Source organism: Myxocyprinus asiaticus, chromosome 19, assembly GCF_019703515.2.
Source record: "Myxocyprinus asiaticus isolate MX2 ecotype Aquarium Trade chromosome 19, UBuf_Myxa_2, whole genome shotgun sequence".
Lineage (NCBI taxonomy): Eukaryota > Metazoa > Chordata > Actinopteri > Cypriniformes > Catostomidae > Myxocyprinus > Myxocyprinus asiaticus.
The window spans coordinates 32,117,104-32,143,465 of record NC_059362.1 but is presented as its reverse complement, the minus strand read 5'-3'; the positions used below and the strand labels follow the sequence as shown (position 1 = coordinate 32,143,465).

Genomic DNA, 26,362 nt, shown 5'->3' with positions numbered 1-26,362 from the left:
AGAAGTTTGAATCACCAAAAAGCAGATAAAGGCAGCATAAAAGTATTCCATAAGACTCCAGTGATTAAATCCATATCTTAAGAAGCGATATGATAGGTGTGAGTAAAAAAGATCAATATTTAAGTCCTTTTTTACCGTAAATCTCCACTTTCACATTCACTTTTACATTCTTCTTCTTCTGTTTTTTTTTTTTTGCCAATTCACATTCTTCGTGCATATCGTCACCTACTGATTTGGGCTGGTCAAAGGTAGAGATTTAAAGAAAAAAGACTTAAATATTGATGTTTCTCACCCACACCTATCATACTGCTTCAAAAGATATGGATTTCACCACTAGAGTCGTATGGATTACTTTTATTTTGCCTTTATGTGATTTTTGAAGATTCAAAGTTCTGGCCACCATTCACTTGCATTGTATGGACCTACAGAGCTGAGATATTCTTCAACAAATGGCATATGGAATGGCATGAGGGTGAGTAAATGATGAAAGAATTTTCATTTTTGGGTGATCTATTCTTTAGGACCATTCTGTAATAAAGCCCCTGATGTGAAATCACAAATTATACTGTAACATACATAGGCATATGACTAGTCAATGACACAAAAGTATGCTTTTGAAGAAATAGCTGACATTCAAGATAAATTATTTTTAAAAACACAAATGTTCTCTAAAGAACCAAGGCAAAAAAAAGAAAAAGAAAAAAAAAAAGAGCCTTAAATATCTGTGGAGGTGATATCATCATAGCTTCTCCATTAACAGACTGGAGAAGACACTCACACTAACTTCACCTTTGCATTAGATAAGGCTCTTACCATCTGGGAGAAACTGCTCGAGGGCATTCGAGAACTTGACCTTTACAGCGCAGTATTTCCAGTTTTTTTTTTAAGACACAGATTCCTTTTCTGTACCTGAGCATCCTGGACACTATGACCTCTGTCATTCCTCCCTCAAGTCCTCTTACTACTCCCAAGTAAACATTTTTAATTAAACTATTTTCTCCTCAAAACCACCAGTCTCAGTCTTTCTTAGAACATTAATAAAACCCTATTGACGAGTTGAAGTCTGATTTAGACTTTTCTGTTTATTACCATATAGGATCTAATCAATTCTACAAGGCATTCTGGTAGTATGTGTAGCATTTAATCACCTCTGATTAAAAGGGCTAAAAGAAAAAAGAAAAAACAAGCAATAATTAAAATATTTTATGAGGACAAGCACCCAATCTTTTAAAATTCTGGTATAATATTTACAATACCTGGGCATAATTTATTATCATTGTATAAAGCTGAAAGGGAGAATATAGTCATTTGGCATTAAAAAAAAGGTTTCCAGGGCAGTCAGACTGAAATTGCACAAGCGCGCTAGTGCTAAGATCATGCTAATTCTTTTAAATGAACAAAAATCTGACTGTCAAGATATTTTAAACCAAGCAGAGAAGCTTCAGTTTTTCAAATCAGATCATACAGATGTGCTTGATCTGTTTTATTGGAAAATTCTCATAAACAAAACAAATGGCACAGCAGTATACAAATCTGGATACATGCATTGTAGGCAGCACTCCCTGTGTTTCTGTGTAATAATATTACTCAGTAAAACAGGCTTGTCTGCAACTAACTGGGACACACAATCAACCACCACATATCAAGGAGGTTCCCAATTAAGAGCATCCTGCACTGTGGCTGTGAGGTTGTGTGTTCTTCAGCATTAAAAGCAACACGAATAGGTTGTAGCAAAATCATAGGTACATCAGTGTGAGTAAAATAGTGCTTGCATCATTGTGATATAACTATTTGGTTTGTTTTGATTTTTTTTTTTCCAAGATACATCCTGCTCTACAAATATCAAAGTTAGTGGTGCACTTAGACAATCATAAATAATTGTTAGTTACAATTAATTACACAAAAGAACATGTTTGATCACCACTGGTAGAGTGGTAATGACTAACAATTAATGTTATGGACTTATAATTCAGAGCAAAAAGGCTGAAACAATGTATAAAGAGAGAGGACAGATCAAAAGTGAAGGGATACAATGACATGACTAACTCTAGAGTATGTTTTCAATATCGCATTTCTTTTATCTTTGTTTAAGATCTGTTCTGCTCAGGGTAATTGTTTTGGATGCCCTATGGTTCATGCCAAGATTCTTTTCCAGTTAAGAATGTTTCAAACCTCTCTTATTGCTTGGGGGCCATGTTTTTTTTTGATTGAGAGTCCAGACTGGTTCAGGCTTGTCTAACTTTGGAAGGGGTGTAGTTTTTATCCACTGATTCATCCTGTAGGAACATGTGCAGACAGCGCTCATTCTGGGCCAATGGATGACCAGCCACTCTGGAAAATAAGACCATAAAAAAAGGGACATTAGCTACAATGGTATGAGATCATAAAGATATTATGCAAGGATGTGTGCTATAAAGAGAGAGAGAGAGAGAGAGAGAGAGAGAGAGAGAGAAGAGAGAGAGAGGTGGAATCAACTTTAACCCCAATCAAATGACCAAAACAAAATTACTAATTATGTTAATTTTACCCATTCTTTTAAACGGTAAACCCCAACAAGTTAGCAGAACTCAAAACATTTGAGGCAATCAGTTACATCCATTTTTTAAGTTAACAAACTCCCAAGTTTAAGTCAATAGATCTTTCAGATTTTGATTTTGTACTACACAGGCTAACTGCTCTTCACTTCGAATATTGAGTAAGCTTACCAATATATTTGAATGGTACTTTAAATTCAACTCTTTGACTGAACTTAAAATGACCATGTAAGCTCAACTTGAATACTTCAAGTAGAGGGAACCTAACTAGCAAGTAGTAGCTAGATCATACAGTGAATGCTAGCATGCTGAATGCATGCCAGCTGGAAACATTATGCTTTGATTTGCATAGCAATTACTCAACGAGCAGCGCCATATACTGTACAAAAATCTTAAATTGTACCTGTCTTCAATCTAATCTCAAGCTCCACTATTTACCATAATGGTAACCCACAAAAACTTTAACACAACATAAACTCTTCTAAATAACACAACAAAACATTAAACACAAACAAGTCTCCCCCTTTACATTCATCTTGCACAAAGACAAATTATATAACAATTAATTTTGATATTTACTCTCCCTGTCAAGTGCCATGCAAAGCATGCTGGCAAATAGAAATCTGGCCCTGCCCAGTTTCAGTTAAATTTAAGTTTCTGTAAATTTAAAAAGACAAGTTCATTAAACTCAAAACAATAAAACAATTCAGGTTACTTAAAAGGGGTAAGTTTCATGAACTCAAAAGAAAGAGAAAGTTCTAAATACTCAAGGTTAATTTATTTGAACTAATTTGTATGATTAAATTTTTCCCTACTCAAAACAATTAAATATTTTGAGCATTAGGGTTTACAGTGTACCACTCAATCTATTCCAGCGTTCCGGTGTATAAAAGGACCTGCACATCTCTTAACTTACACAGCTCACAATGTTACAAGTCAAGATGATGGAAGATCATGTTCAAGTTTGGTGCAGGCAATGTAGAGATATGCTGTACAAATCCAATCACACACAGCCTAGCAGTATGATCGAGTGATGAACCCCCCAGGTGCTATTAGCACTGAACAATCACATTTAATTTAGGAATTTTTAATCCAAAAATCCATCTTAATTACCTCCATATCCTTCCTTTCTTCAAACCTAATTTACAGCTGTTCGTCTCGTATTAAAATTCAAACAGGTAGAGCCGGCACATTTGCACATGAAACAAAGATAATGGCAAAGTCTGCAATCACAGCAAATAATTACAATCGAACTGTAACTTTTATTGTCTCAGTCGGCAGGGGAACGGCACCTCGGATCAAAAATAAGCAGGAGTGCACACAACATCTTGTAGGGAAAAGGTTTGCATGCCTGTAATTTCACTCGCAATTATCATAAATTACACATCAAAAATAAAACAAATGTAAAAAGTAAAGCTGGTGCACTTGCGACCTCTCATCAGTTTCGATCATTCTGTAGGTAATTATGAGAGGAGGGAAAAAGTGTGAGAGAAGACATCAGATGACACAAAGGCTGGCAAGTGTCTGTTTTTCTCTTTCACTGAAGTACCTTAACCTAAAAACTCCAAGTTAACGGAAAGAGAAAAAACTATGGTGTTTTGTTATTGTGATAACCACTTTATTCTTATTTCCAAAAACAGTTGAGATGTGCCTCGGCCAAAAGAAGAATAAAGACACACTGTAGGTGACTTTATGTACTGTAAATGGGCAATACTGCATTGATTTTCAATTTTCAATTAAATGCACAAAATCACACCTTAATGATTTTATCTGCCATACTTACACATGTATCATGGGTACATAAGTATGGTCTTTGTGCAGAGGGTAATTAAGCATTGAGAACTGAAAGTGGGTCATAGAAACGCCGCAATAAGGGGCTTGGGAAATCTCAAGTTAACTTCATTGAATTGCTGCTGTTGACGTTGAATGCTGCCTTTATTACTGGAGTAAACCTGTTGCAGTTGAAGATAACATATTTTGTGCTCTTTTGTGAATACTGCAAAATTGCGAGTTAACATCTACAGAGGAATTCTCCTTTCCTGCTCAAATGATCAAATGAACGTTGAAAGTTTCTGTTGAGGAGAGATGCGAGATGTTTGGATAATCTTGTGACTTACTTGTTGAGGAACTGTTCTAGGCCTTGCCGCCGCTCCTCGATAAAAGAGTCATCAAATATACCATCATCCCCACGGAACGGGAGCTGCCTGAACAGAGCCTTTCCAGGAAGGGGGGGCACTACCACCTATATGAAAGATTTTCACTCGCATCACACATTCACAAACTCTCAAAATGCAATTATCTGTCTCCTACAATCACTTCAAATGTCATTATTACCTGTCCTGCAGAATTATATAAGAGAGATCATCGGAAGCCTCCTTTTTTTACCAATCCAGTGAACAAAACTTTATTCATAAATCTATGTAGCTGAAATTGACACTTACAGCAACACTGGTATTATGCAGTAAAGTGGAGGATAAAATGCTACAGTTAGAAAATGTGTGCATCATGTTCCTGTGCACCAAGTTCACGCCAACTAGTCAAACCCACACTACAATTTCATCACAGTCATCCTTGTCTACACTTTCACCTTGCTCTCCCTCTCCAGCTCTCCTCTTAGCCACTCAAAGTCGCTGTATCTCCTTCGGACGCGGGACTCCTTTAGCTTGAAGATGGGGAGGTTTGTCTGAGGAGAACAAGAACAAACAACAATCTGAACATCACGTCCAGCATGGTCGACCAACTCAGATTAAGAAAGACAGTTTCAAAGACCCACATCCTTTTTTTTGTTTTTTTTTGTTTTTTTGTTGACAGAATCAATACTTTAATACTGAGCTTAGTTATATTAAATTCAGTTAATTCAACATCACATTGGTAAAATCCACAAAAAGGCCTACAGAGACACTACAACAGGGTCACTGGAGAGGCAGATGTTTATCAAATAAAAGAACAGCCTGATGACAGCATTCAAGGAGAAGCTGAAGAGGCAAAAGGCAGGAAAAGCAACAAACACGCAGATGGAAATAAAGGTACAGATCAATACTCCTACACTGGCGTATGTGCTCAACCCAGACTCATAAAACAGTTGAATGCATGAAAAGATGGAAGAAACAGTAAGTTAAACGAATAAATGAATGTGTGCTTTGGGGAATGTCTTATGTGGGTCCTAATTGGATATGAGGAGTGGAATTTTTTAATCGATCTCCGATTACCCCAGTCCCTTCCTTTTTCCGTCACTTATTCTCTGCCTCCATCTCTTGAGCTGCTTCAAGTCAGGTCTTAGCCTTGAGAGGGCCCCTTCAAAAAGTGCAGACCTCTCCTCACAATGAGGAACTTTGATGAAATACTCACCTCTTCAGCTTTCCCCCAATCCCTTCCCATCTCTATTCTTCCAGTCTCTCTCCCTCTCTCTCTATACATATGACCCATATCTAGCTTTTCTTCCGTTCTTATTAAACACAATTTCATTGACCTATCTCTCCCAAACCTATTCATTTACCACTTGATTGAAGTTTGTCCAACTTCCAGTGCTTTCATTAGTGTTGCGTTACTCTTTGCTGTACAACTTCTCCAAATATTAAATATTTCTGCGATCTCCAATCCCATTTACATCTTTTAACCCTGATCTAGAACCTCCCCCACCCACAGAGTCATATGAGATGGGGATTAACACAACTATGAGAGCACAGTAAGTGCAGTGCCTAGGGAGCATTTAGTAGCAACCTCGCTGAGGTGCTTGCTAATACTTTGTGAATGGCTGGACCACTGGGTTTGGGTTCCACTATGCAATGAAATCTAAAGAAGTTAATCCCCATGCCAAATGATCACGGTTACAGGTAATTTAATACACATACTCTTGACAATAATGTCATGGTTTCAGGACTACTATGTGGTATGTGGTCACACTGAAGGAAGAGTTAGTTAGTTATTGAGCAGGATTAGCTCTTGGGGCAAAGGTAAAAGCCCATTAATCTTCAAAATTTCTTAAAACACACACACACCGATAAAGAACTATTAAGTTGTCAATAGGTAAGGCTCTCTGTGTCTTATTTCACTCTAGGGCTTAATTAGGGGAGGGAGGGGATACGATTTAAGAAAATCCAAATAGGTTAGTCGTCTCCTCCCCTTTCTGGCAAAACAACAAATTCGTCAGCCTTTCATTACCTTCATATAGATTAGCTATTTTAAAGTCACGAAATCCAAGACACAGGATGTCACTGCGAACACAAAATTTCAATGCACATAATAGTGGAAAGCCTATTATTGTATTATTATATTTGGTATTCCAGTTGCACATACATTCCAGGTCAAAGAACAAGCCTGTCAAACCCTGAGCTGGTTGTTTTGTAAGAGAACATAGTGGCAAGAGTTAGGCTATATATATGGGTGTTTCTTCAACATCAGATACTTTTAGCCGTGTGAATTTCTAGAAAGTAAAGTCCCATTAAAACATTTTCACACTCTCACTTGTTTTAAATGTGTCTTCTAACAATCTCCAACAGTGATGTACACGCATCAAAGGAGATCTGTCATTTTTTCTGAAAGTCATGAAAACTCCCACCAGTGAAATTTCCACCACGTCTCAAATTCATAAATGTGTTTGATAGAATTATTTTCTTGCTATGGCTAATTTCATAGTTAAGATTTTGTATCCTAAATACAATTAAATAATATTTTCACACTTCCAAGTGATATTTACCTTAATTTTTCCATTGTTTCCTTAAAACATCACTTGTCTTACCTCTCATTTCAAGCATGATCTTCACTGACACTTTTGTAGACTTGATTATTAAGGGCAAAATTGTTTGGTTTGGTGGAAATTATGCCAATTATGTTTCTTTTTATTTTATAGAAAAACATTTCACACATTAAATATTGAAATGGTTTATTTTTGTTATCTTTGTTAAGATCATCATATTATCAGGTTTTAAACATGTTACAATTTGTATTTGATCAAAGTCTGGGACAAGGCTAAAACAATAAAATCTATATATAAAGGCATTTGAAAAGTACCAAAAATGAATTATGAAGGCCTGGTAAAAAAGTTTCTAAGTCAAATTTTAATGTGACCTTCACACAACAAAAATAAAAACACCTGAAATCCATTCTTTGTGACAAAAATCAACCATTGGGACATGAAATTGCCCTAATTTGAAGAAACACCCATATATTCACTGAAGTTCTTAATTTCTGCGCCTCTAGCCGTAACAAATAGAATTAGCAAAAATAATGATTATTTCTCAAAAGATTTTCAAGACACTCAGGTCCCTGTCTTTCATTGTTGACAAACAGGTAATATGCATGGCTATCAAGCTTTAGAATAAGATTTACAATTACAACAATAATTAGACGCTTTAACAATGTTGCAGCATCTTAGACACATTAGACATTTCACAAATACATTTGTCTTAAGATGATTATTTTATGGGGTCCTGGGTAGCTCAGCAAGTAAATACGCTGACTACCACATCTGGAGTCGCAAGTTTGAATCCAGGGCGTGCTGAGTGACTCCAGTCAGGCTTCCTAAGCAACCAACTGGCCCGGTTGCTAGGGTGGGTAGAGGTCACTATAATGTGGTTCTCGTTCTCGGTGGGGCGTGTGGTGAGTTGTGCGTGGATGCCGCAGAGAATAGCGTGAAGCCTCCACACACGCTAGGTCTCCGTGGTAACACGCTCAACAAGCCACGTGATAAGATGCGCGGATTGACGGTCTCAGACGTGGAGGCAACTGAGATTCGTCCTCCGCCACCCAGATTGAGGTGAGCCACTACACCACCATGAGGACTTAGAGCGCATTGGGAATTAGGCATTCCAAATTGAGGAGAAAAGGGGAGAGAAAAAAAAAGATGATTATTTTATATCTTCTGTTTAATATGTCAATAGGAAATATTAATTTTAGATTTCTGAACATTCCTTAACAAATAGAAAATAACAGACATAGAACAAGGATTCATGACACAGATGGTATGTTCTCCAACTAGTTTTTTTTACGTTTATTGCACTTTGTATTCAGTTAATTGATAAATTAAAATTCTTCATGGCATTATTTTCTACAACATTCACACAATACAACATTTTTCACAACTAAATCTTTTGCACAGTACTGTACATTTTCATGAAGAAAATATGACTAGAGCCTGCCCGTACAAAAATCACTGCCAAGATGTTAGGAATTTTGTTTGGTTTCCAGGACGTTGCTATGTGGTTGCTAGGCTGTTATGGGTGGATGATTACTGCCCACCTCTCCTCAACAAGCTCCACGACTTGACGTATTAGTCAATATCTATAGCACAAACTTTGCAGGGCTACGTGCCCAAGTTTAATATTTAGGGTTAGGGGTTTGTTTATTCCCTTACCACAAGTATGAGCAATAGTAATAGTGACTGGATGCAAGCACCACTGATCACACTTAAAAACTGGTGCGACAGGAGCAGTGTTGTACTTGTCTGAGCAAAGAGAAAGGAGGGGTACATCAGTGTATACAGCTGCAGATGTAAACTGAGGAGCTTGGCTGTCCTCCCCTCACTGCTAATGATCTCAATCAAACCTGAGACAAGCAAACAAAACAGCCTAACAAAGGCCCTGATTACTGTGGCAACCAAAGTTAACCACACTGATGGAAGCCTTTACACATCAAACACTCATTGAGCAGACGAAAACAGCCCAATTCATTAAAGAGGCCCTATTATGCTTTTTGGGATTTTACCTTTCCTTTAGTGTGTAATATAGCTGTTTGTGCATGTAAAAGGTCTGCAAAGTTACAAAGTCCACACCAAAGGGAGTTACTCTCTCCCACAGAAAACACTGCTCCTGAACTGCCTGAAAGGTCTGGTTTGCAGTCCAGCCATTACTTCCGTAGCTATGTCGCTATGTAACACATTTGCATAATGCCCGCCTAAGGGCTACATTTCCAAAACATGCTCTAAGCGGTAAACCAATCACAACAGACCGGGCCAGCTGACCAATCAGAGCAGACTGGGCTTTTCGGAAAGGGGGCTTTAAAACAGAGCGTTTCAGACAGAGAGTGAAAAGAGGTGCTGCAGCAACGCACAGTACGTAGGGCTGCACAATTAATAGAATAACTAATTGCGATTACGATTACGGCTGCCACTATTACGTAATCGTGAAACTGACCATTACAGTGTTCAATTTAAGTCTGCTGGTGTTGCTTCAATGGTTTCTATTTACAACGTGTTTTTGCAGCGGCTGAGTATTCTAACCAATCACTAACAGGTCTGTTGAGCAATGAAATGGCAATGTCCAATCAGAGCCGCTTAAATGAATCCCCCATCCTATCAGTAATGACAACTGATCCTAATGCGCAGGTTTTAAACCATCTGAATGCCCAGATGCTTACTTTATGTTCTACCTCTGTTCGTGGTGGCACACGAAAATTAATACTGAAGAAACATCACCTGACTTTCGAAAAGAAGCTGTAGAACAAGAGCGAAAAGCACTTTGGAATTATTTTGGATTCACTGCATACTGCACAGCTCGCTTTGAACGTGGATGTTAAATACACTGCAAATGAGCAACACAACAAAACTGAAATGCTCCCGTTTTAATCAAGGCATAACGTGGTGTAAATAAGCCATAACGCAGTGTAAATAATTGATTTATTATGACAGTAATGAAAGCATTCGCGAGAGTGCAGAACTTTGTGCGGAGCATCACTGAGCTTGCGTCGAAATGTAGGTCTCAAACAGTGTAAACCTGCAGTGAGTGACAGCAGTCATTGTAATGGGAGAGTTTGTCGCGTTGCTCGATTTCTGTGTACAATTTATTAAAAATCTAATAACAGTTTTTTTTGTCATGTTAGTAACAGGCCAATGTGAATTTGATTTGTACAAAATAGCAATAAATTCAGCTTAACTGTTCTAAGTTTGTTTTGGAGGTGTAGCCAACATAAAGAATATGGCATGAATAGCATATTTCAGGAATCACCGTCATTGTTATCACGTCTGCTCTAATAAGACCCATTTGCCACGCAGCTGGTATTAGATTTAACATTTTCACGAATTGCACAAACTTCATTCGCAAATGACTGTTTTTAATTTCCAAAGTGCACCACTGAGGCCAAAAATGATCTAATGATGATCGTACATAAACAAGATCAGCATTTAAGATCTAACGGGATCAATGGTCCCATCTCGCCACCAAAGGGCTTACTGAACGCAGTAAGTAACATTGTCAATTTAAATCGGCTGTTAATAAGTTGTTAATAAATGAAAATTTAATATGTCATATTATTTACTGTATGTGGACTAATAATTTATGAAGTAATTTAGCAATAATTTAATTTATTTTATACCATAGATATCCATTTAAAATAAGTTTTATCTGGCCTAACATTAACAAACATTATTACAATATTTAAGGCTTAAGATGCTTAAAAGAAACTGGAGCGCAGCTCATATCCACCATTGAAATCTACTACTTTGCCATCTGTGTGACATCACGGTAATTTAATATTTTAATCGACATTAATAATCGTGATTACAATATCAAGGGCAATAATCGACAATTATGATTCGGTTCATAATTGTCATTCGGTTAACCGCGAGGTTTCACGAAAGGTTAATCGTTTTTATCGTCGGAAGTCAGGACGTGGGAATAAAGAATGTTTAAAGCAATGGAATTTCCTTAAACACTACTCAAAATAGCAGTAAGTGCACAGTAAACTATTAGCAATAATAAAAAAAATGATCAAATCAAACATTAAAGTCAAACAAAAATTTTAAAACTGTTACTGCCTGTATGTGCTCTGCCCAGGCAGATTGATAAAATTGCTAAAAAGTTATTTTTAACTTTACTTGGTGTCTAAAAATGCAGCGATCCTGCGCGAGACGCTTAAAGAAAAAACTGTGAAATTTAACAGTCAAAGACGTCCGTCCAGCACGTGATAACAGTATAGAGAAAAAAATAGCATACGCACACAAAAGCATGTTTGAACAGCCCTTAACTCGTCCTATACTTGAAAAGCTGACCCAAACCCGGCTGGAAAACCCAACAGTTTGTTAGAACTTGTCGAGTTTTGGTCAGGTTGAAGATCTCTATTGCACTTGGAGGATAACTAAATAGGGATTTTGGTATTTGAATAGTGGCGTGTCGAATGGTTAACAATGTCGACTATCAATCCCTACAATAAACCCTCAAAAACTTGGCTCCATTAATTTCCATTGCGCCTTATTTTAACCTTAATTTTTGTAAAAAAAAAAATTAAGAAAAGTCAAAATTATTTTTGTGGTAATCAACATTATGCAACAAATGCTGTTGATTGAGCTTAACTTATTGAACCCAGAATATATCTTTAAGGAAACATTATGAATTAGGGTTCTCCAGAGAACATTCTGATGCATTTCTTAGAGGGTGTCCACATGGGATGTGTTTAAAAGTGAAGCGCAGGGGAATGGAACAGATTGTTTTAATATTCTTAAGAGGAACTACTATTAAGTTTACGCAGCATCTTACAAGTGTAAAACACATGGCATGAGAAAAAAAAAATAAAAATAGAGATGTGACAACCAAAGATATCTGTCTTTTTATGTACATGGAACAACAACTAAAAATAGTACAATCTGAATCAAACGTGCAGCACTTCAATAGGGTAACTGACAGCTATTCAACAAATAAATATGCTAAATATCTAAACTTTATTGCACAAAAATGACTTATGGAATATGCATAATAATCAGAATATTGCTCAAATGAGGAGATTTGAAGTCAGAGAGCAACTGTCTTGAAATTCTTTGTTGAGGGCCATGAATTTGAGCAATGCTTTGATGGTTGTAGCATTTGAGTGTTTTAAAGGGGACGAAATTAGAAACACAACTTCTCTGAGAGGGTTTCAAAGTGCTGACAGTATGGATAGAAAAACTAAAAGCCTCTCCAAAAGATTGTTTCTGTTAATTATGCCTCTTATAAGCACAGCAACAAAAATATTATACGTTTAAAAAAAACAAACACAGTGAGATCTTCTAGAGTACAACATAAGCCTTGAAGTATCTTGAAGTCTGAGACAACATGAAAATGGAGAAAAACAAAGCAAAACAACCTGGACAGAATGGGACAGAGTGAAGGAGCTAGTCAGTGAGAAAGAGAGACCAGGTCCATTTCATGCACATCACACAAAAATAGCCAATTGTGTGAAAGGTGCAATAAAAGCACTCTCTCTTTTAGTCACTCTTCCGCACTGTTAAAAGCTTTCACGTGGCTTATGCTGATATGAGGAGATGGCAGAATCCAGGTTTCTCTTCTCTTTTTCAGGTGCATGTGTGTTCTGGGGACAATGGTGCATCCTCATTAGGAGGAGAGAGAGGGAAGTGAAAAACAGCCAAGAGAGGTCACCTCACCCATCGTAAGGGCTCTGCACTGGCTATGCATTAGCTTTTAGTGAGTCGGATCAAGTCAAGTTTAAGAGCGAGCATTTCATCTCTCCGCCCTGCTTTCTCATTTTCAAAATAAAAGTAGCAAAAATGGAAGCACAATGCCATCTCATCGCATCATAGCTCCAAAGAGAAGAGGACAGAGGGACAATGAGAGCACTCACGCCCCACCACCATCATCCCCCTTCACATTCTACACACAAGTCTCTCTCTCACACACACACATGCACAAACACACCCGCCCGCCACCCCAACGCCCTCACTCTGGCAAAATCTGCACCCTGTCTTTGTTCCCACAGCATCAACTCCCACTTTTGATACTGTCATCTCAAGTAGGATATGGTAGCCTTGATACAATATGCTGCCCATTACCATTTAAATAGTTGTCGGGGAGGATGCTGTAGACTTTGGATTACACTTGACTGGGACTGACAACCAGGCAAGCAAGCCATTTTTATTAATGGCATAAAGGGAGAGAGTTTTTTTTTTTAAATAGAAAAAGAGAATGAAAGGGGGATGAAGATGAGGAGGTGAAGAGGGAAGAAAGGGAGAGAAAGATGGGTAAGGAAAGAGAGTGGTGTATACAAAATAGGACAAGGGGAGTAGAGGATTCATCTGTCTGTAAACAACATAGAATCCCAAAGATGGATTTCTAGCAGAGTCAGTGGTCTCATTGTCACTCAACTTTTGCACTGTAAACAAGCTGACCACAAACAGAGAGCCGATGCCATATATATACAGAAAATATCACAAAGTGGAATTTAAATGAAATTACATGAACATAACAGAAACAAAACAGAGTCACTGGGTTGCACTGACATTTGCTTTGCTCTCCGGTTACTTTCTGTAGTCATGTGAATATACATGAGCTCTAACTGTCTGTGACAAACCCAATAAAATTGACCCCAGAGGAGGCTGAGCCAATGAGTCACAGTTTAAAAATTGCATAATACATAAAATGGATGATTAGAAGCTGGCAATATTGAGCGTCTTCAGTTACTTTCCTAGTTGTATGATTTCAAGCAACTGTTTCCAACCCGGTCCTATGAAATAATGTCATCATAATAGTGCGAGATGGCAAAATCATAAGAGTGGGTCCGAACAAACTGACTTTATAACTTTTACTCCCATAGAGAAAAATAAACAAACAATGTTATTTAATGATTTTTTCTTTATTTTGACCCTTAACCCAAACCCAACCATAAAGTCTAAACTCTTACTTACAACTACAAGGTCTAATCATTTACCCAAACCCTAAACCTAACCATGGACTTAATTTGAAAAAAACTTGTGTACGTCGGAAAAAAGAAAACATCAGGTTTGGAACATGATGAGGGAAATGCATTACAGGTTACTGACAAATCCGTGCATCATTTGTTCTTTCCAATTTAAGAATCCAAATCGGAAAAACGACTTAATTTACAAAACCAATATTAAAAACAAATAATGACTTGTTTTTCGTACTTTAGATTTCATGCTCAAATTAAAAATACGAAATTGGAAAAATTGAGTTTTGATAATTTGATTTTCAAAGAAACTAAATAGAGGTGAAAAATGAATTTGCACATGTGGGTGGCCCTGAAAAGCCCATTTCTTCTGATTGGCCAACCTGTACCATCATCTGTTCTTCCTCAATGTCATGAGACTGAATAATGGTTACAAATGATTACTGTCTCTTCACTCACTTTACACTTTATTAGGAACACCTGTACATCTACTTATTCATGCAATTATCTAATCAGCCAATCATATGGCAGCAGTGCAATGAATAAAAACATGCAAATATGGTCAGGAGCTTCAGTTAATGTTCACATCAATCATCAGAATTGAAAAAAAAAAAAGTGTCAAAAATCTCAGTCATTTTGATCGTGGCATGATTGTTGGTGCAAGACGGGCTAGTTTGAGTATTTTTGTTACTGCTAATCTCCTAGGATTTTCATGCACAACAGTCACTAGAGATTACTCAGAATGGTGGCAAAAAACATCCAGTGAGTGGCAGTTCTGCAGACGGAAATGCCTTGTTGATGAGAGAGGTCAACAGAGAATGGCCAGACTGGTTCGAGCTGACAGAAAGGCTACAGTTATTCAGATAACCACTCTGTACAACTGTAGTGAGCAGAATAGCATCTCAAAATGCACAACACATCGAACCTTGTGGCGGATGGGATACAACAGCAGAAGACCATGTCAGGCACTTTATTAGGACCATAGTGTTCCTAATAAAGTGCTCAGTGAGTGTATATTTAACAATAAAATTGGAAACATACTAGGATTTATTTAGTTGCAAATGGAGACACCCAACAAACTGAGAAATCAGGCAACATCTGTCAATGAAATTGTGAAATAAAACACCCGTGTTGAGTCAACATGCCTCTTAAGGTGCTATAACTTTATAACAGTGAAGCTATATTCATGCTTTTTACCTTAGTGGCAGATTGTAATGCAATAATACAGATTACCAAACCACTAAAAAACTAGATCAGGATCCTTCCCTATCCAAAACTGAGAAATATGCCCATCCTGAGACAAGACCAGAGGAGCAGATCAAGGGGGATGGGCATTTTTTGTGGCATCCAGTGGGGGGTGGGTTTGGCAGGGGGTTAAAATGAGGTCTGCACCCCCGTAGTCATTCACACGTTCCAGTCTCAAAGAAGGGATTAAAAAGCTTCTCGCTCCCTCTCCAAGACACAAAAATATGGCTTGGCTTCTTTCTCTCACACACCATGCCAGGATCATCCATGGGATGCGGGATATGATGATAGAAAGGATAATGGTTGGACACCAAACGAAACAGAGAAAGTGTGCATGGATGGTGCGAAAGAGTGTAAAAGAAAGATGGTGCCCTTGGCACACAAAAGCATGTAATCAACACAGGCACTGTTACTATGACAAATACAAACAGAATCTCTTTATCTCCTTTCATTGTTGGGATTGGGCTACTTCAGAAGCAAATGAAAAGTTGACAGCTCCTCTCTTTCTCTCTGTCTTGAGGGCTAGAGCGAGAGAGTGATAGCCCGAAAGGGATGTGTGGGGTGTTCCCTTATGCAAAGCTGGGTCACCGCCAACTCAGAGCTGCACAATAATACTGATTACACGCATATGCTAATTATTATACGCTAATCAAGTACAGTAGCTTTAGATTTGGGCTAATGGTAGGCAGCGGCTCACTCTGTAGGTAGAGGGAAGCTAAAAATACTATAGGAAAGCTGGGAAGACAGTGGCCTATTAGCAGACACAACGGCACCTGTCAAAACTCATCAGCTGTGGAAAATGATTGCTTAGGACTGTAGGGAGTTGTGACAATGTCTTATCCTTGCCTCCGCCTCCCTTATGTGAGAGCTCCACATTTAAAGTATAGCATGTTTAAAGACATTTTTGGCTGTTAAGGGGAAAAAATTATTTAGATAGGATGAGTTTCAGCAACAAAACTTGAATGAAAATCTATGTAAATGAAAATAGTGAATGTAAGATTCTAAGCAAGTAAGATGAGTTGTAAATAGAACGTAATGGAATAGAATAGAATGAACAGACTTTATTAATCGGTACACAGCTGGTGCCGATGAGATTTGTTTGCACAACTTTCACACAATGTTAAAGTTAAGGCTGATTTATACTTCTGCGTTGAACCGGCGGTTACGTTGTAGCCTGACGTGCACCTCTTCAAAAATGTGACTGCGCATCGTCCCGATGCAGACCACAACAGCTGTGATTGGTGCACTTTGTAACCACCACCCTCCAGGATGATCACCACGATATCTGAGGTAGCGTCGCATTTTACCTTGATTATTTTAATATCTATGCATCATATCACATTGTATTTGGACTCGGGACCATTAAACCAATTGTCTCAATCGGGAGCATCTGCTGGTTTTGTTCTGTTTGTGTTTCATGAGCTACAAGTGAAACGCAACAAAATATATCCATTTAAAGCTCTTAAACTCTAAAAGCTTTTTATCTCAGGGCTTTTACCTGATATTAATTTGATGTGTGTGAAATAATGTATGTTGTATTTTACCTGCGAACACTCCGATCTGCACAATGATTTGACTGTATGTTTGACAGTATGGTGTACAGTAAATAATCAAATGGAATTTGAACATTTTCAATTTGTCAGCAAATTAAAAAGCACTTTGTAAGAGTTGGTTATATTGCCTATATGAATTGTCTTTAAATGCAAAAGTCTTTAAAACGACACCCATTTTGTGTTTGCCAAGCGAGTAGTTATTACTAAATTTGATGATTTCTTTTTCAGCACGGAAGGTCAAAAGTATGCCAAATAATTTATTATTTTTTAACTACTCAAAAGCAAGCAATCAGTATTTTTCTAATTTATTTGCTCCCTGCAATGCAGGCAACATGTATAATAAATAATATGTACCTAAATTTCAACATATTTGCATACTTTGAACTCGTTTTTAATGCTTCATTAATTTAATAAATAATACGAATTACATTGCTTATGTTTATTTAAGAATGTATAATTATCATTTTGGTTGTGTACTCGCAGAACAACGCAGACACCATTGCAATTGCAAACCAACTCACTGGTCACTACATGAAGCCTACGCCGTAGGTTCGACGCAGAAGTATAAATCAGCCTTTACTGGGACAGTGCCACTCCTAAACCAACCTGAGGTTAAGTGCCTTGCTCAAGTGCACAATTGTGATAGCTCAATGAACAACCCTTATTGACCTTATGCACCAGAGAAAATAGAGCGCAGCCATTTTGAAAATTGTCCTGGATCGTCCGGTGTAGCAGTTGCTATATAGATATCTATGGTGTTGACGTCAAAGCTTATGCTAATTAGCTAGCGAAGTGGATTTACCAAAAGTTATGATGACTTTAAACTCCAAGAGACAACACATATAAAATATCTCTGTAAAAAAATAAAAATAAAAAAACATTTCTGTAATACACAATCTTCTCACCCACTGCGTTAAAATTAAGGCAAGCAGATTTTTTTAAAGTGTTAATCCGGGACGAGGGAAGGGGTGCCGCTATATTTGAAGTCTGGACTGGCCTTAAAATGAAATCTGAACCCAACCTGTACCCAAGACCGTGACAGAACACTACACAACCCAAAAGCTACTGTCGGAGTTTAAGCCCGAACCAGACCCGAAATCGCTCATTCTCTTTATCATTTCTTCTCCAAGGAAGTATTATTGCAACAGGCTGCATTTTATGTAAAGCATCTTAGGCAACATTCATAACAGTATTGTAACAGTAAACATACACAGTTTTAACAAGTCACAATGGCCCCTAAGCACACCAGAGCAGAAGGTAAAAAAAAAACATTAGCTTACCGTTTATCAAGCACCAAAACTTTGCTGTGCAGAACAATCTGGAATGATGAGTAACAATTCCACTGCAGCCTGAACTTCTTCACAATGCCAAATCTTTGTGACGCCTGCATTAAAAGAAGCTAGACATAGCGCAACGAATGAAACAGAACACAGGTGACTCAACATGTGCTTTTTGAAACTTGAAGTTCTTTTTAACTTGACACCGTGTCAAAAAAATTACCGGTCTTGCGTGAGACGCTGAAGAAACAGCAGACGTGGTGCAATAGTCAAAGACGTCCGTCCAGCACGTGTTTACAAAGTAATACTATGGAAAAACAGAGCAATCATTTTTTCATTAATTACAAATCCAAACTCATAATTGAAAAACTAACCCAAACCTCGGGTTCCGTCAGGTTGCAGATTATATATACACTGATCAGCCACAACATTAAAACCACCTGCCTAATACCGTGTAGGTCCCCCTCGTGTCGCCAAAACAGCACCAACCCGCATCTCAGAATAGCATTCAGAGATAATATTCTTCTCATCACAATTGTACAGAGCGGTTTTCTAAGTTACCATAGACTTTGTCAGTTTGAACCATTCTGGCCATTCTCCGTTGACCTCTCTCAACAACAAGGCTTATCTATCCGCAGAACTGCCACTCTCTGGATGCTTTTTGTTTTTGCCACCATTCTGAAAAAATTCTAGAGACCGTTGTGTGTGAAAATCCCAGGAGATCAGCAGTTACAGAAATACACAAACCAGCCCGTCTTATACCAACAATCATCCATGCGATTATCTAATTAGCCAATAGTGTGGCAACAGTGTAGCGCATAAAATCATTAAGAGCTCCAGTTAATGTTCACATCAACCATCAGAATGGGGAAAAAAATAAAATAATTTTATTTGATATATATATATAATTATAGTTATAAACGGGGTGCAAAATGTTTTGTGATTGGATCACAAAAAACACATACAGAGGAAGTCAAAAACCACATCGCATTTGAGGTTTGAAATGGCGTCCTGATGCATCCCGGAAGGCAGCAAAGCACCACCTCTCACCAGTCAATCACCCGCCAAACAAGCATTTAAACTTACGTGCGCATTTAAAAGGAAATAACCGTCCGATCGGCACTTGAGAAAGCAATTATATACCCAAGTATGAGAACTCCACGCATATCTGAAGCTGAACTAACACAGGTACTCCACTAAAACAACCAATAATTTTGCTCGAAATGTTGTGCTTGTGCTTAGATTAAATCTCAACTGCATCTGGGAGAAACAGTGTGCCAGTTTTGTTCGCGCTTTCTTTATCTTTATGACTTTTTTGCGGTTTATTATCGTTCAGTAACACACTGATATTGTGATTGATGTACGGTTGTCAGAAGTTTACATACACCTTATCCAAATACATTTTAACAATTCCTGACATTTAATCGTAGAAAACATTCCCCGTCTTAGGTCAGTTAGGAACACTACTTTAAGAATTTTAACTGTCAGAATAATAATAGAGAGAATTATTTCTTTCAGCTTTTATTTCTTTCAGCACATTCCCAGTGGGTCAAAAGTTTACATACACTTTGTTAGTATTTGGTAGCATTGCCTTTAAATTGTTTAACTTGGGTCAAAAGTTTTGGGTAGTCTTCCACAAGCTTCTCACAATAAGTTGCTGGAATTTTGGCCCATTCCTCCAGACAGAACTGATGTAACTGAGTCAGGTTTGTAGGCCTCCTTGCTCGCACACGCTTTTTCAGTTCTGCCCACAAATTTTCTATCGGATTGAGGTCAGGGCTTTGTGATGGCCACTCCAATACCTTGACTTTGTTGTCCTTAAGCCATTTTGCCACAACTTTGGAGGTATGCTTGGGGTCATTGTCCATTTGGAAGACCCATTTGCGACCGAGCTTTAACTTCCTGGCTGATGTCTCGAGATGTTGCCTCAATATATCCGTATAATTTTCCTTCCTCATGGTTTCATCTATTTTGTGAAGTGCAACAGTACCTCCTGCAGCAAAGCAACCCCACATCATGATGCTGCCACACCCATGCTTCATGGTTGGGATGGTGTTCTTTGGCTCGCAAGCCTCACTCTTTTTCCTCCAAACATAATGATGGTCATTACGGCCAAACAGTTTGATTTTTGTTTCATTAGACCAGAGGACATTTCTCCAAAAAGTAAGATCTTTGTCCCCATATGCACTTGCAAACTTTAGTCCGGCGTTTTTATTGCGGTTTTGGAGCAGTGGCTTCTTCCTTGCTGAGCAGCCTTTCATGTTATGTCGATATAGGACTCCTTTTACTTTGGATATAGATACTTGACTACTTGTTCCTCCAGCATCTTCACAAGGTCCTTTGCTGTTGTTCTGGGACCGATTTGTACTTTTCACACCAAACTACGTTCATCTCTAGGAGACTGAATGCATCTCCTTCCTGAGCGGTATGATGGCTGCGTGGTCCTATGGTGTTTATACTTGCATACTATTGTTTGTACAGATGAACGTGGTACCTTCAGTCATTTGGAAATTGCTCCCAAGGATGAACCAGACTTGTGGAGGTCCACAAATTTCTTTAGATTTTCCCATTATGTCAAGCAAAGAGGCACTAAGTTTTAAGGTAGGCCTTAAAATACATCCACAGGTACACCTCCCATTCAGTATACCTCCTATCAGAAGCTAACTGGCTATTTGTCTAAAGGCTTGACATCATTTTCTGGAATTTTCCAAGCTGCTTAAAGGCACAGTTAACTTGGTGTATGTAAACTTCTGACCCACTGGAATTGTGATATAGTCAATTAAAAGTGAAACAATCTGTCTGTAAACAATTGCTGGAAACATTACTCGTGTCATGCACAAAGTAGATGTCCTAAACGACTTGCCAAAACTATAGTTTGCTAATATTAAATCTTTAATGACTTCAACCTAAGTGTATGTAAACTTCTGACTTCAACTGTATGTCCATACGAAATCATATACGCTCTCCTCGAAATCCCAACACCACAACGAAAGAATGAATGGACGTACGCTGTAACAACAGCTGTGTTTACTTGATGCATTACGCGCATTATTGACATATATTACCAGCATACAGCACTCGTGTTGAGCGATGTCTGCAAATAGTGCCTGTTTTGTAAACGTCTTTTTACCATCGCTGTTGGAATTGACTGCAAAAAGAAAATGTTCCCAGAAAGGAGAAACGCAGGGGGCTTCTCTATCAGCATTTCATTTTCTCCACTTGCCATTTTCAACTACACATAATGCTTGCAGAACAGTTATGTCATCAAGTTGACCCATGTGAAACTCAGGTGGAGCATATACATTTACAGATCCATTCAGGTGCATTAGCGGAGGTTGTAACTGTGCCTGTCGGTTTGACGCTTTGTTTTCTTGACCAAAACTTGTGCTCCAGATGCATCATTAAATGTGAGGTGAACCGACCGCGGTGCCAATGCTTCCCGAACCGTGGGTGGCGGACCATACGGTTCGGTTTTTTATCGAGAACCGTTACACTCCTAATAAATACGGGGTCTAAGGGTACGTTTACATGACAATGATGTACTAAAAACAAAAAAGTTTTTCCTTTGCATTTTTGAAAAGTTTCGTGTACAGACAACAACATTGTCAAAACGATCCCCGTTCACACGGATCCACGAAAATGACTAAAAACGCTGTATTATGCATGCCAGGCCAGTAGTTGGCGATGTCACTTTGTAAAGAAACAATACGCGCCTGCGCACATAAGCATTCTTCCACAGAGCAGTGAATACAAACAATGAAGATGGTGAAACCATCGAGCAATTTTGTCTGGACGGACGATGAGGTTGCTTTATTACTACAATTACTTTGCTGGAGAAGTGTCAGTAAACTCAAAATCTTGAGCAGCACAAACACAGTCATGTAGTCCGCCATTGTAGTTTTGAATGTCTCGCGTGTTGTTTTGAAGTACTCACGCGCATGCCTATAGACTGAACTCTTGAGATTATTCAATAAACTCTGCTCATTTTTACCATCACTTCGTCTCCTGCCTTCTTCTGTATTCCCCGTGCTAAATCTTGGACTGGTAGGAGAGTAAGTTAACATAACAAGCTGTTCTGACGGAGAGAGAGGTCTTGTGTACACTGGATCTAACATGCATTTTCACTGCCTCATGTTTTCATATTCTAAGCATATCATTGAATACTGTACATGGCATCACATCTCTGTCTATAGGCTATATACATAAGCGGTGGGTGAATGAATTGCAGGGTAAATGTACATCAAATAAAATTAGGTAAATAAATAAAATAACATTTAAAATACAAAAAAAAAAATTCCCATCTGAATCCATACATTAATTTCAAGTTTTTCAAATTGCAGGTTCTGCCTACTGTACAATGTTCACACTCCATACAAAACACTCCAAATGAATAAATTGTTGATTATTGTTATTTGCACAGACACCAGTATTCATATTGATAATTATACATCTCAAATTGATGCCTATCAATCCATCACTTTATATAACACGTAATACGCGTGGGCATGACGTCACCATTTTCACAAATTCACGTTTTTGTATGTTTACACGGAGACGATAACGGCATTGTTTTTAAAAAACTTGCACTTTGAAACTCGTTTTCGAAATTTTGCGTTTTTAGGCCCCAAAACGCCATTGTCGTGTAAACGAACAGCCAAAACACATAAAAAGTTTTACGTTTTTAGTTGAATACTTTGTCGTGTAAACTCCTAAAACGTTTTGTGTTTGGATCCCAAAACCACATACGGAGTGAGTCAAAAACGCATTGACCACATCGCAGTTGAGGTGTAAACGCTTATCAGTCCTGAATGTGTTCCGGACAGCAGTAAAGCACCATCCCTCACCTGTCAATCAACTGCTGCGCTAAAACAAAAGTTTAAACTTTGTAGGTTACGTGCTGCTTTTTTAAAAAAAAAAAAAAAAACGTCTGATCTGAAATTTAAAAAAAGGGAACATACACGAACTTCACAGATCTTCTTTGGTGTGTCTGATATCAACATGCAGTGACACAGATGAGAAGCACACACATTTACAGCTCTGCTACCACAGGTACTCCTCTAAAACAACGGGTAATTTTGCTCTAATTACTGTATTTGTGCTTTGATTAAATTTCAGCTGCATCTGGAAGAATGCGTTTTATTTCCCCCACTTTCTTTGTCTTTTCTGACTTTGAACTTTAATATCATGCAGATACACACTGACATAGTGATTGATGTCGTCATGAAATCAGAGACCCTCCCCTCCAAATCCTAACACAATTGAACAGCATTAACATTTATTAAGTCTTCATCTCATGTGAGTGTACAAACTTTTCAACATATTTCTAAAAAACGCTATTCAGGTCTTTGTGTAAACCATTTTTAATAAGCAAAAACTTACTTGGTGAAACTTTAAGTGCTAAAAAGAATGCAAGTTCTCATGTAAACACATTCAAGATTTCATAGCAAAACTACCTCAATTGCTTGTTTTTAGTTGTTTCTCACCAAACCCTATCGTATGCCTTCAGAAAACTTGGAATATGACACAGGCGTCGCATGGACTATTTTTTAAATATACTTTTGGATCCTTTTTAAGCTTTGAAGTGAGGCAATATCCACTGCCATCGTATTGAAAAGACGGCCCACAGTATTCATTAAAACATCACCTTTTGTGTTCTAAATGAGAAAAAAAGTAATATAGGTTTGGTACGACATGATGGTGATTAAATTATTACAGAATTAGCATTTTTGGCCTAACTACTGGGCTACATGTACAGCAACCCTACACCTGTATTCTTGCCAAGCACAGACAGTAGCTACAGTGGGCACCAGTAAAGTACAGTGGGAAATCTAGAGCTGTAAAAAAATCTTATGCTAGGTTCCTGTAACTCCTAGGCATCCTGTTAAAACTATAGGTAATGATTACACTACTCACATCAATTCCATTCATACCAGGTTCTTATGGGCTTCTGACAGTTTAAGGAACAAACTGCTTTAATTATTAATCAATTTTCATTCATGATCAATGACTGCAATTACATATAGAATTTTGGATTTTTTTTTAGTTAATCATAAATGAGCTGTCATAGTACTTTCAGATGTACAGAGCTCCTGTGAGGATAAAGGGCAGACTCCTTGACAAGCACACACACACACACAAATAAAATAAATGCAAAGAGGATGACAGCCATGTATCTTCCTCTGACTGTTAAAATAAACTTCCAAATAATTTGGTCAACACATCATGAGTGCAAGCACTTTCTTGTTGCAAATCTGGGCAAGTGTCCAGGTTTAAGGAATGACATATTGAGTGAGCATGGGAAATTCACTGATGCAATAAACTGAATCTACACAGTTAACACAGAAGAATTTGATCATACAATAACCCTCTAATACATCTCTCAAGTAAAAATCTCCCAATTTGGAATGCCCAATTCCCACTACTTAGTTGTTCCTTGTGGTGCGGTTACTCACCTCAATCCGGGTGGCGGAGGACAAGTCTCAGTTGCCTCCGCTTCTGAGACAAGTCAATCCGCGCTTCTTATCACGTGGCTCGTTGTGCATGACACCGCAAGACTTCCAGCATGTGGAGGCTCATGCTATTCTCCGCGATCCACGCAACTTACCACGTGCCCCACTGAGAGCGAGAACCACTTATCGCGACCAAAAGGAGGTTACCCCATGTGACTCTACCCTCCCAAGCAACCGGGCCAATTTCCTGGCTGGAGTGATTCAGCACACCCTGGATTCCAACTTGCGACTCTAGGGGTGATAGTCAGCATCAATACTTGCTGAGCTACCAAGGCCCCCGATCCTCAGCCAATATTAAAGGTTACATATACATACAAACACACAACATTCAAACAAACACAAAACATTCTACCTAATAAACTAAAAAATTGCAATTTGTGAAGATAATGTGCAAAGTAAAGTACTGTAGTGTTAATCAGGTTCATAATTACCGTTATGAGCACTATTATCTTGGCCTTGCACAAGGGGTGTGGTCAGCAAAACTATAGACTTGAAATGTAAGTCCAAATTGCTAGACACTTTTGTGGTTGCCTTAAAAATCTGCCATTTCTCATGCCAATGCTATGCTTCCATACCAAACTGTATACTCCACTGTACAACATATAAGGTGTTTATTACACCGTCAGGTTATTAACCTAACTGTCAAAAACGACTAATGAACTCAAACAAGAGAACTGCTGACAAATACTTTGCTATCAATAAACCAGAATCAAAACAAAGATGAATACACTTGTTATTCTGCCATGCAAACGGTTTGGAAGCCATCAACTTCTACAAAGTTATACCTGCTATGAAAGAGCTCGTATGTTTACTAACTGACATGAGCTTTGCTACAATGTTATAACATCTTCTACCAGTGATAAATATAGTTAGTACTCATTTTAATCGTATTAAAAGTCATTTAAGCACCAACACGGATAGATCAGCTTGCCCAAATAGAGCCAGCATTCGCTGCTCACCTTCAGTCTGATCTCATATGTCGTAAACCTGTTCCGACCGACGCCAACCGTCTCGGGGTTGGACACATCAATCTCTAGAAAGTTACTCGGAGGCCCGTACGCATCGTTTAGATTTTGTGGTTTGGTATACAGCCTCCTCGTATCTGCTATGGCATCAGCCATCGCTCACAGTTACAGAATTAGGCAAACAAGCAGCTATCGATTTCACTTCCGATCAGCAGAGGAACAGCTGACATGTGACATACCAACACGGTCACGTGCCGATATCCTGCGACGTGATTGGGTAATTTTAGTGAACGACTGTAATGTTAAATTATGATATATAGGTTATTTATTTATAAGTTCTAAAAGTACTATTTATAACCTTCTGTATTGTCATATCTAGCATTTATTTAATGCGAGGATATGGTTTTGATACAAGTTAAGCTCAATCGACAGCATTTGTGGTATAATGTTTATTACCAAAAAAAAAAAAAAAAAAAAAAAAAACAAATCTTAAAACAAATAACAAAAACAATCAAGGTTACAGTGAGGCACTTACAATGGAAGTGAATGGAGCCAATTTTTTTAGGGTTTAAAAAGCAGAAATGTAAAGCTTATTATTTTATAAAAGCACTTGCATTAATTCTTCTGTTAAAATTCATGTATTATTTGAGTTGTAAAGTTGTTTAAATCGTC

General features: G+C 38.1%; 1 protein-coding gene across 1 annotated transcript; it reads right to left on the bottom strand.

The window, feature by feature from the left end:
• Positions 1-1,187: 1,187 nt before the first annotated feature.
• snx3 (sorting nexin 3) lies at positions 1,188-25,928 on the bottom strand. Its single transcript, XM_051645724.1, has 4 exons — positions 25,685-25,928; positions 5,122-5,217; positions 4,652-4,776; positions 1,188-2,331 (listed from the first exon to the last, which is right to left on the bottom strand). The coding sequence occupies exons 1-4, from the start codon at positions 25,844-25,846 to the stop codon at positions 2,226-2,228; spliced, it is 489 nt and encodes a 162-aa protein (XP_051501684.1). The 5' UTR covers positions 25,847-25,928; the 3' UTR covers positions 1,188-2,225.
• Positions 25,929-26,362: the final 434 nt, after the last annotated feature.

Coding starts and splice junctions, on each gene's coding strand:
- snx3 (XM_051645724.1), bottom strand. CDS start 25,846: ATGGCTGATGCCATAGCAGATACGAGGAGGCTGTATACCAAACCACAA. Junction 5,218..25,684: donor CATATGAGATCAGACTGAAG/GTGAGCAGCGAA, acceptor TGTTCTCCTCAG/ACAAACCTCCCCATCTTCAA. Junction 4,777..5,121: donor AGCTGGAGAGGGAGAGCAAG/GTGAAAGTGTAG, acceptor TCTTTCATATAG/GTGGTAGTGCCCCCCCTTCC.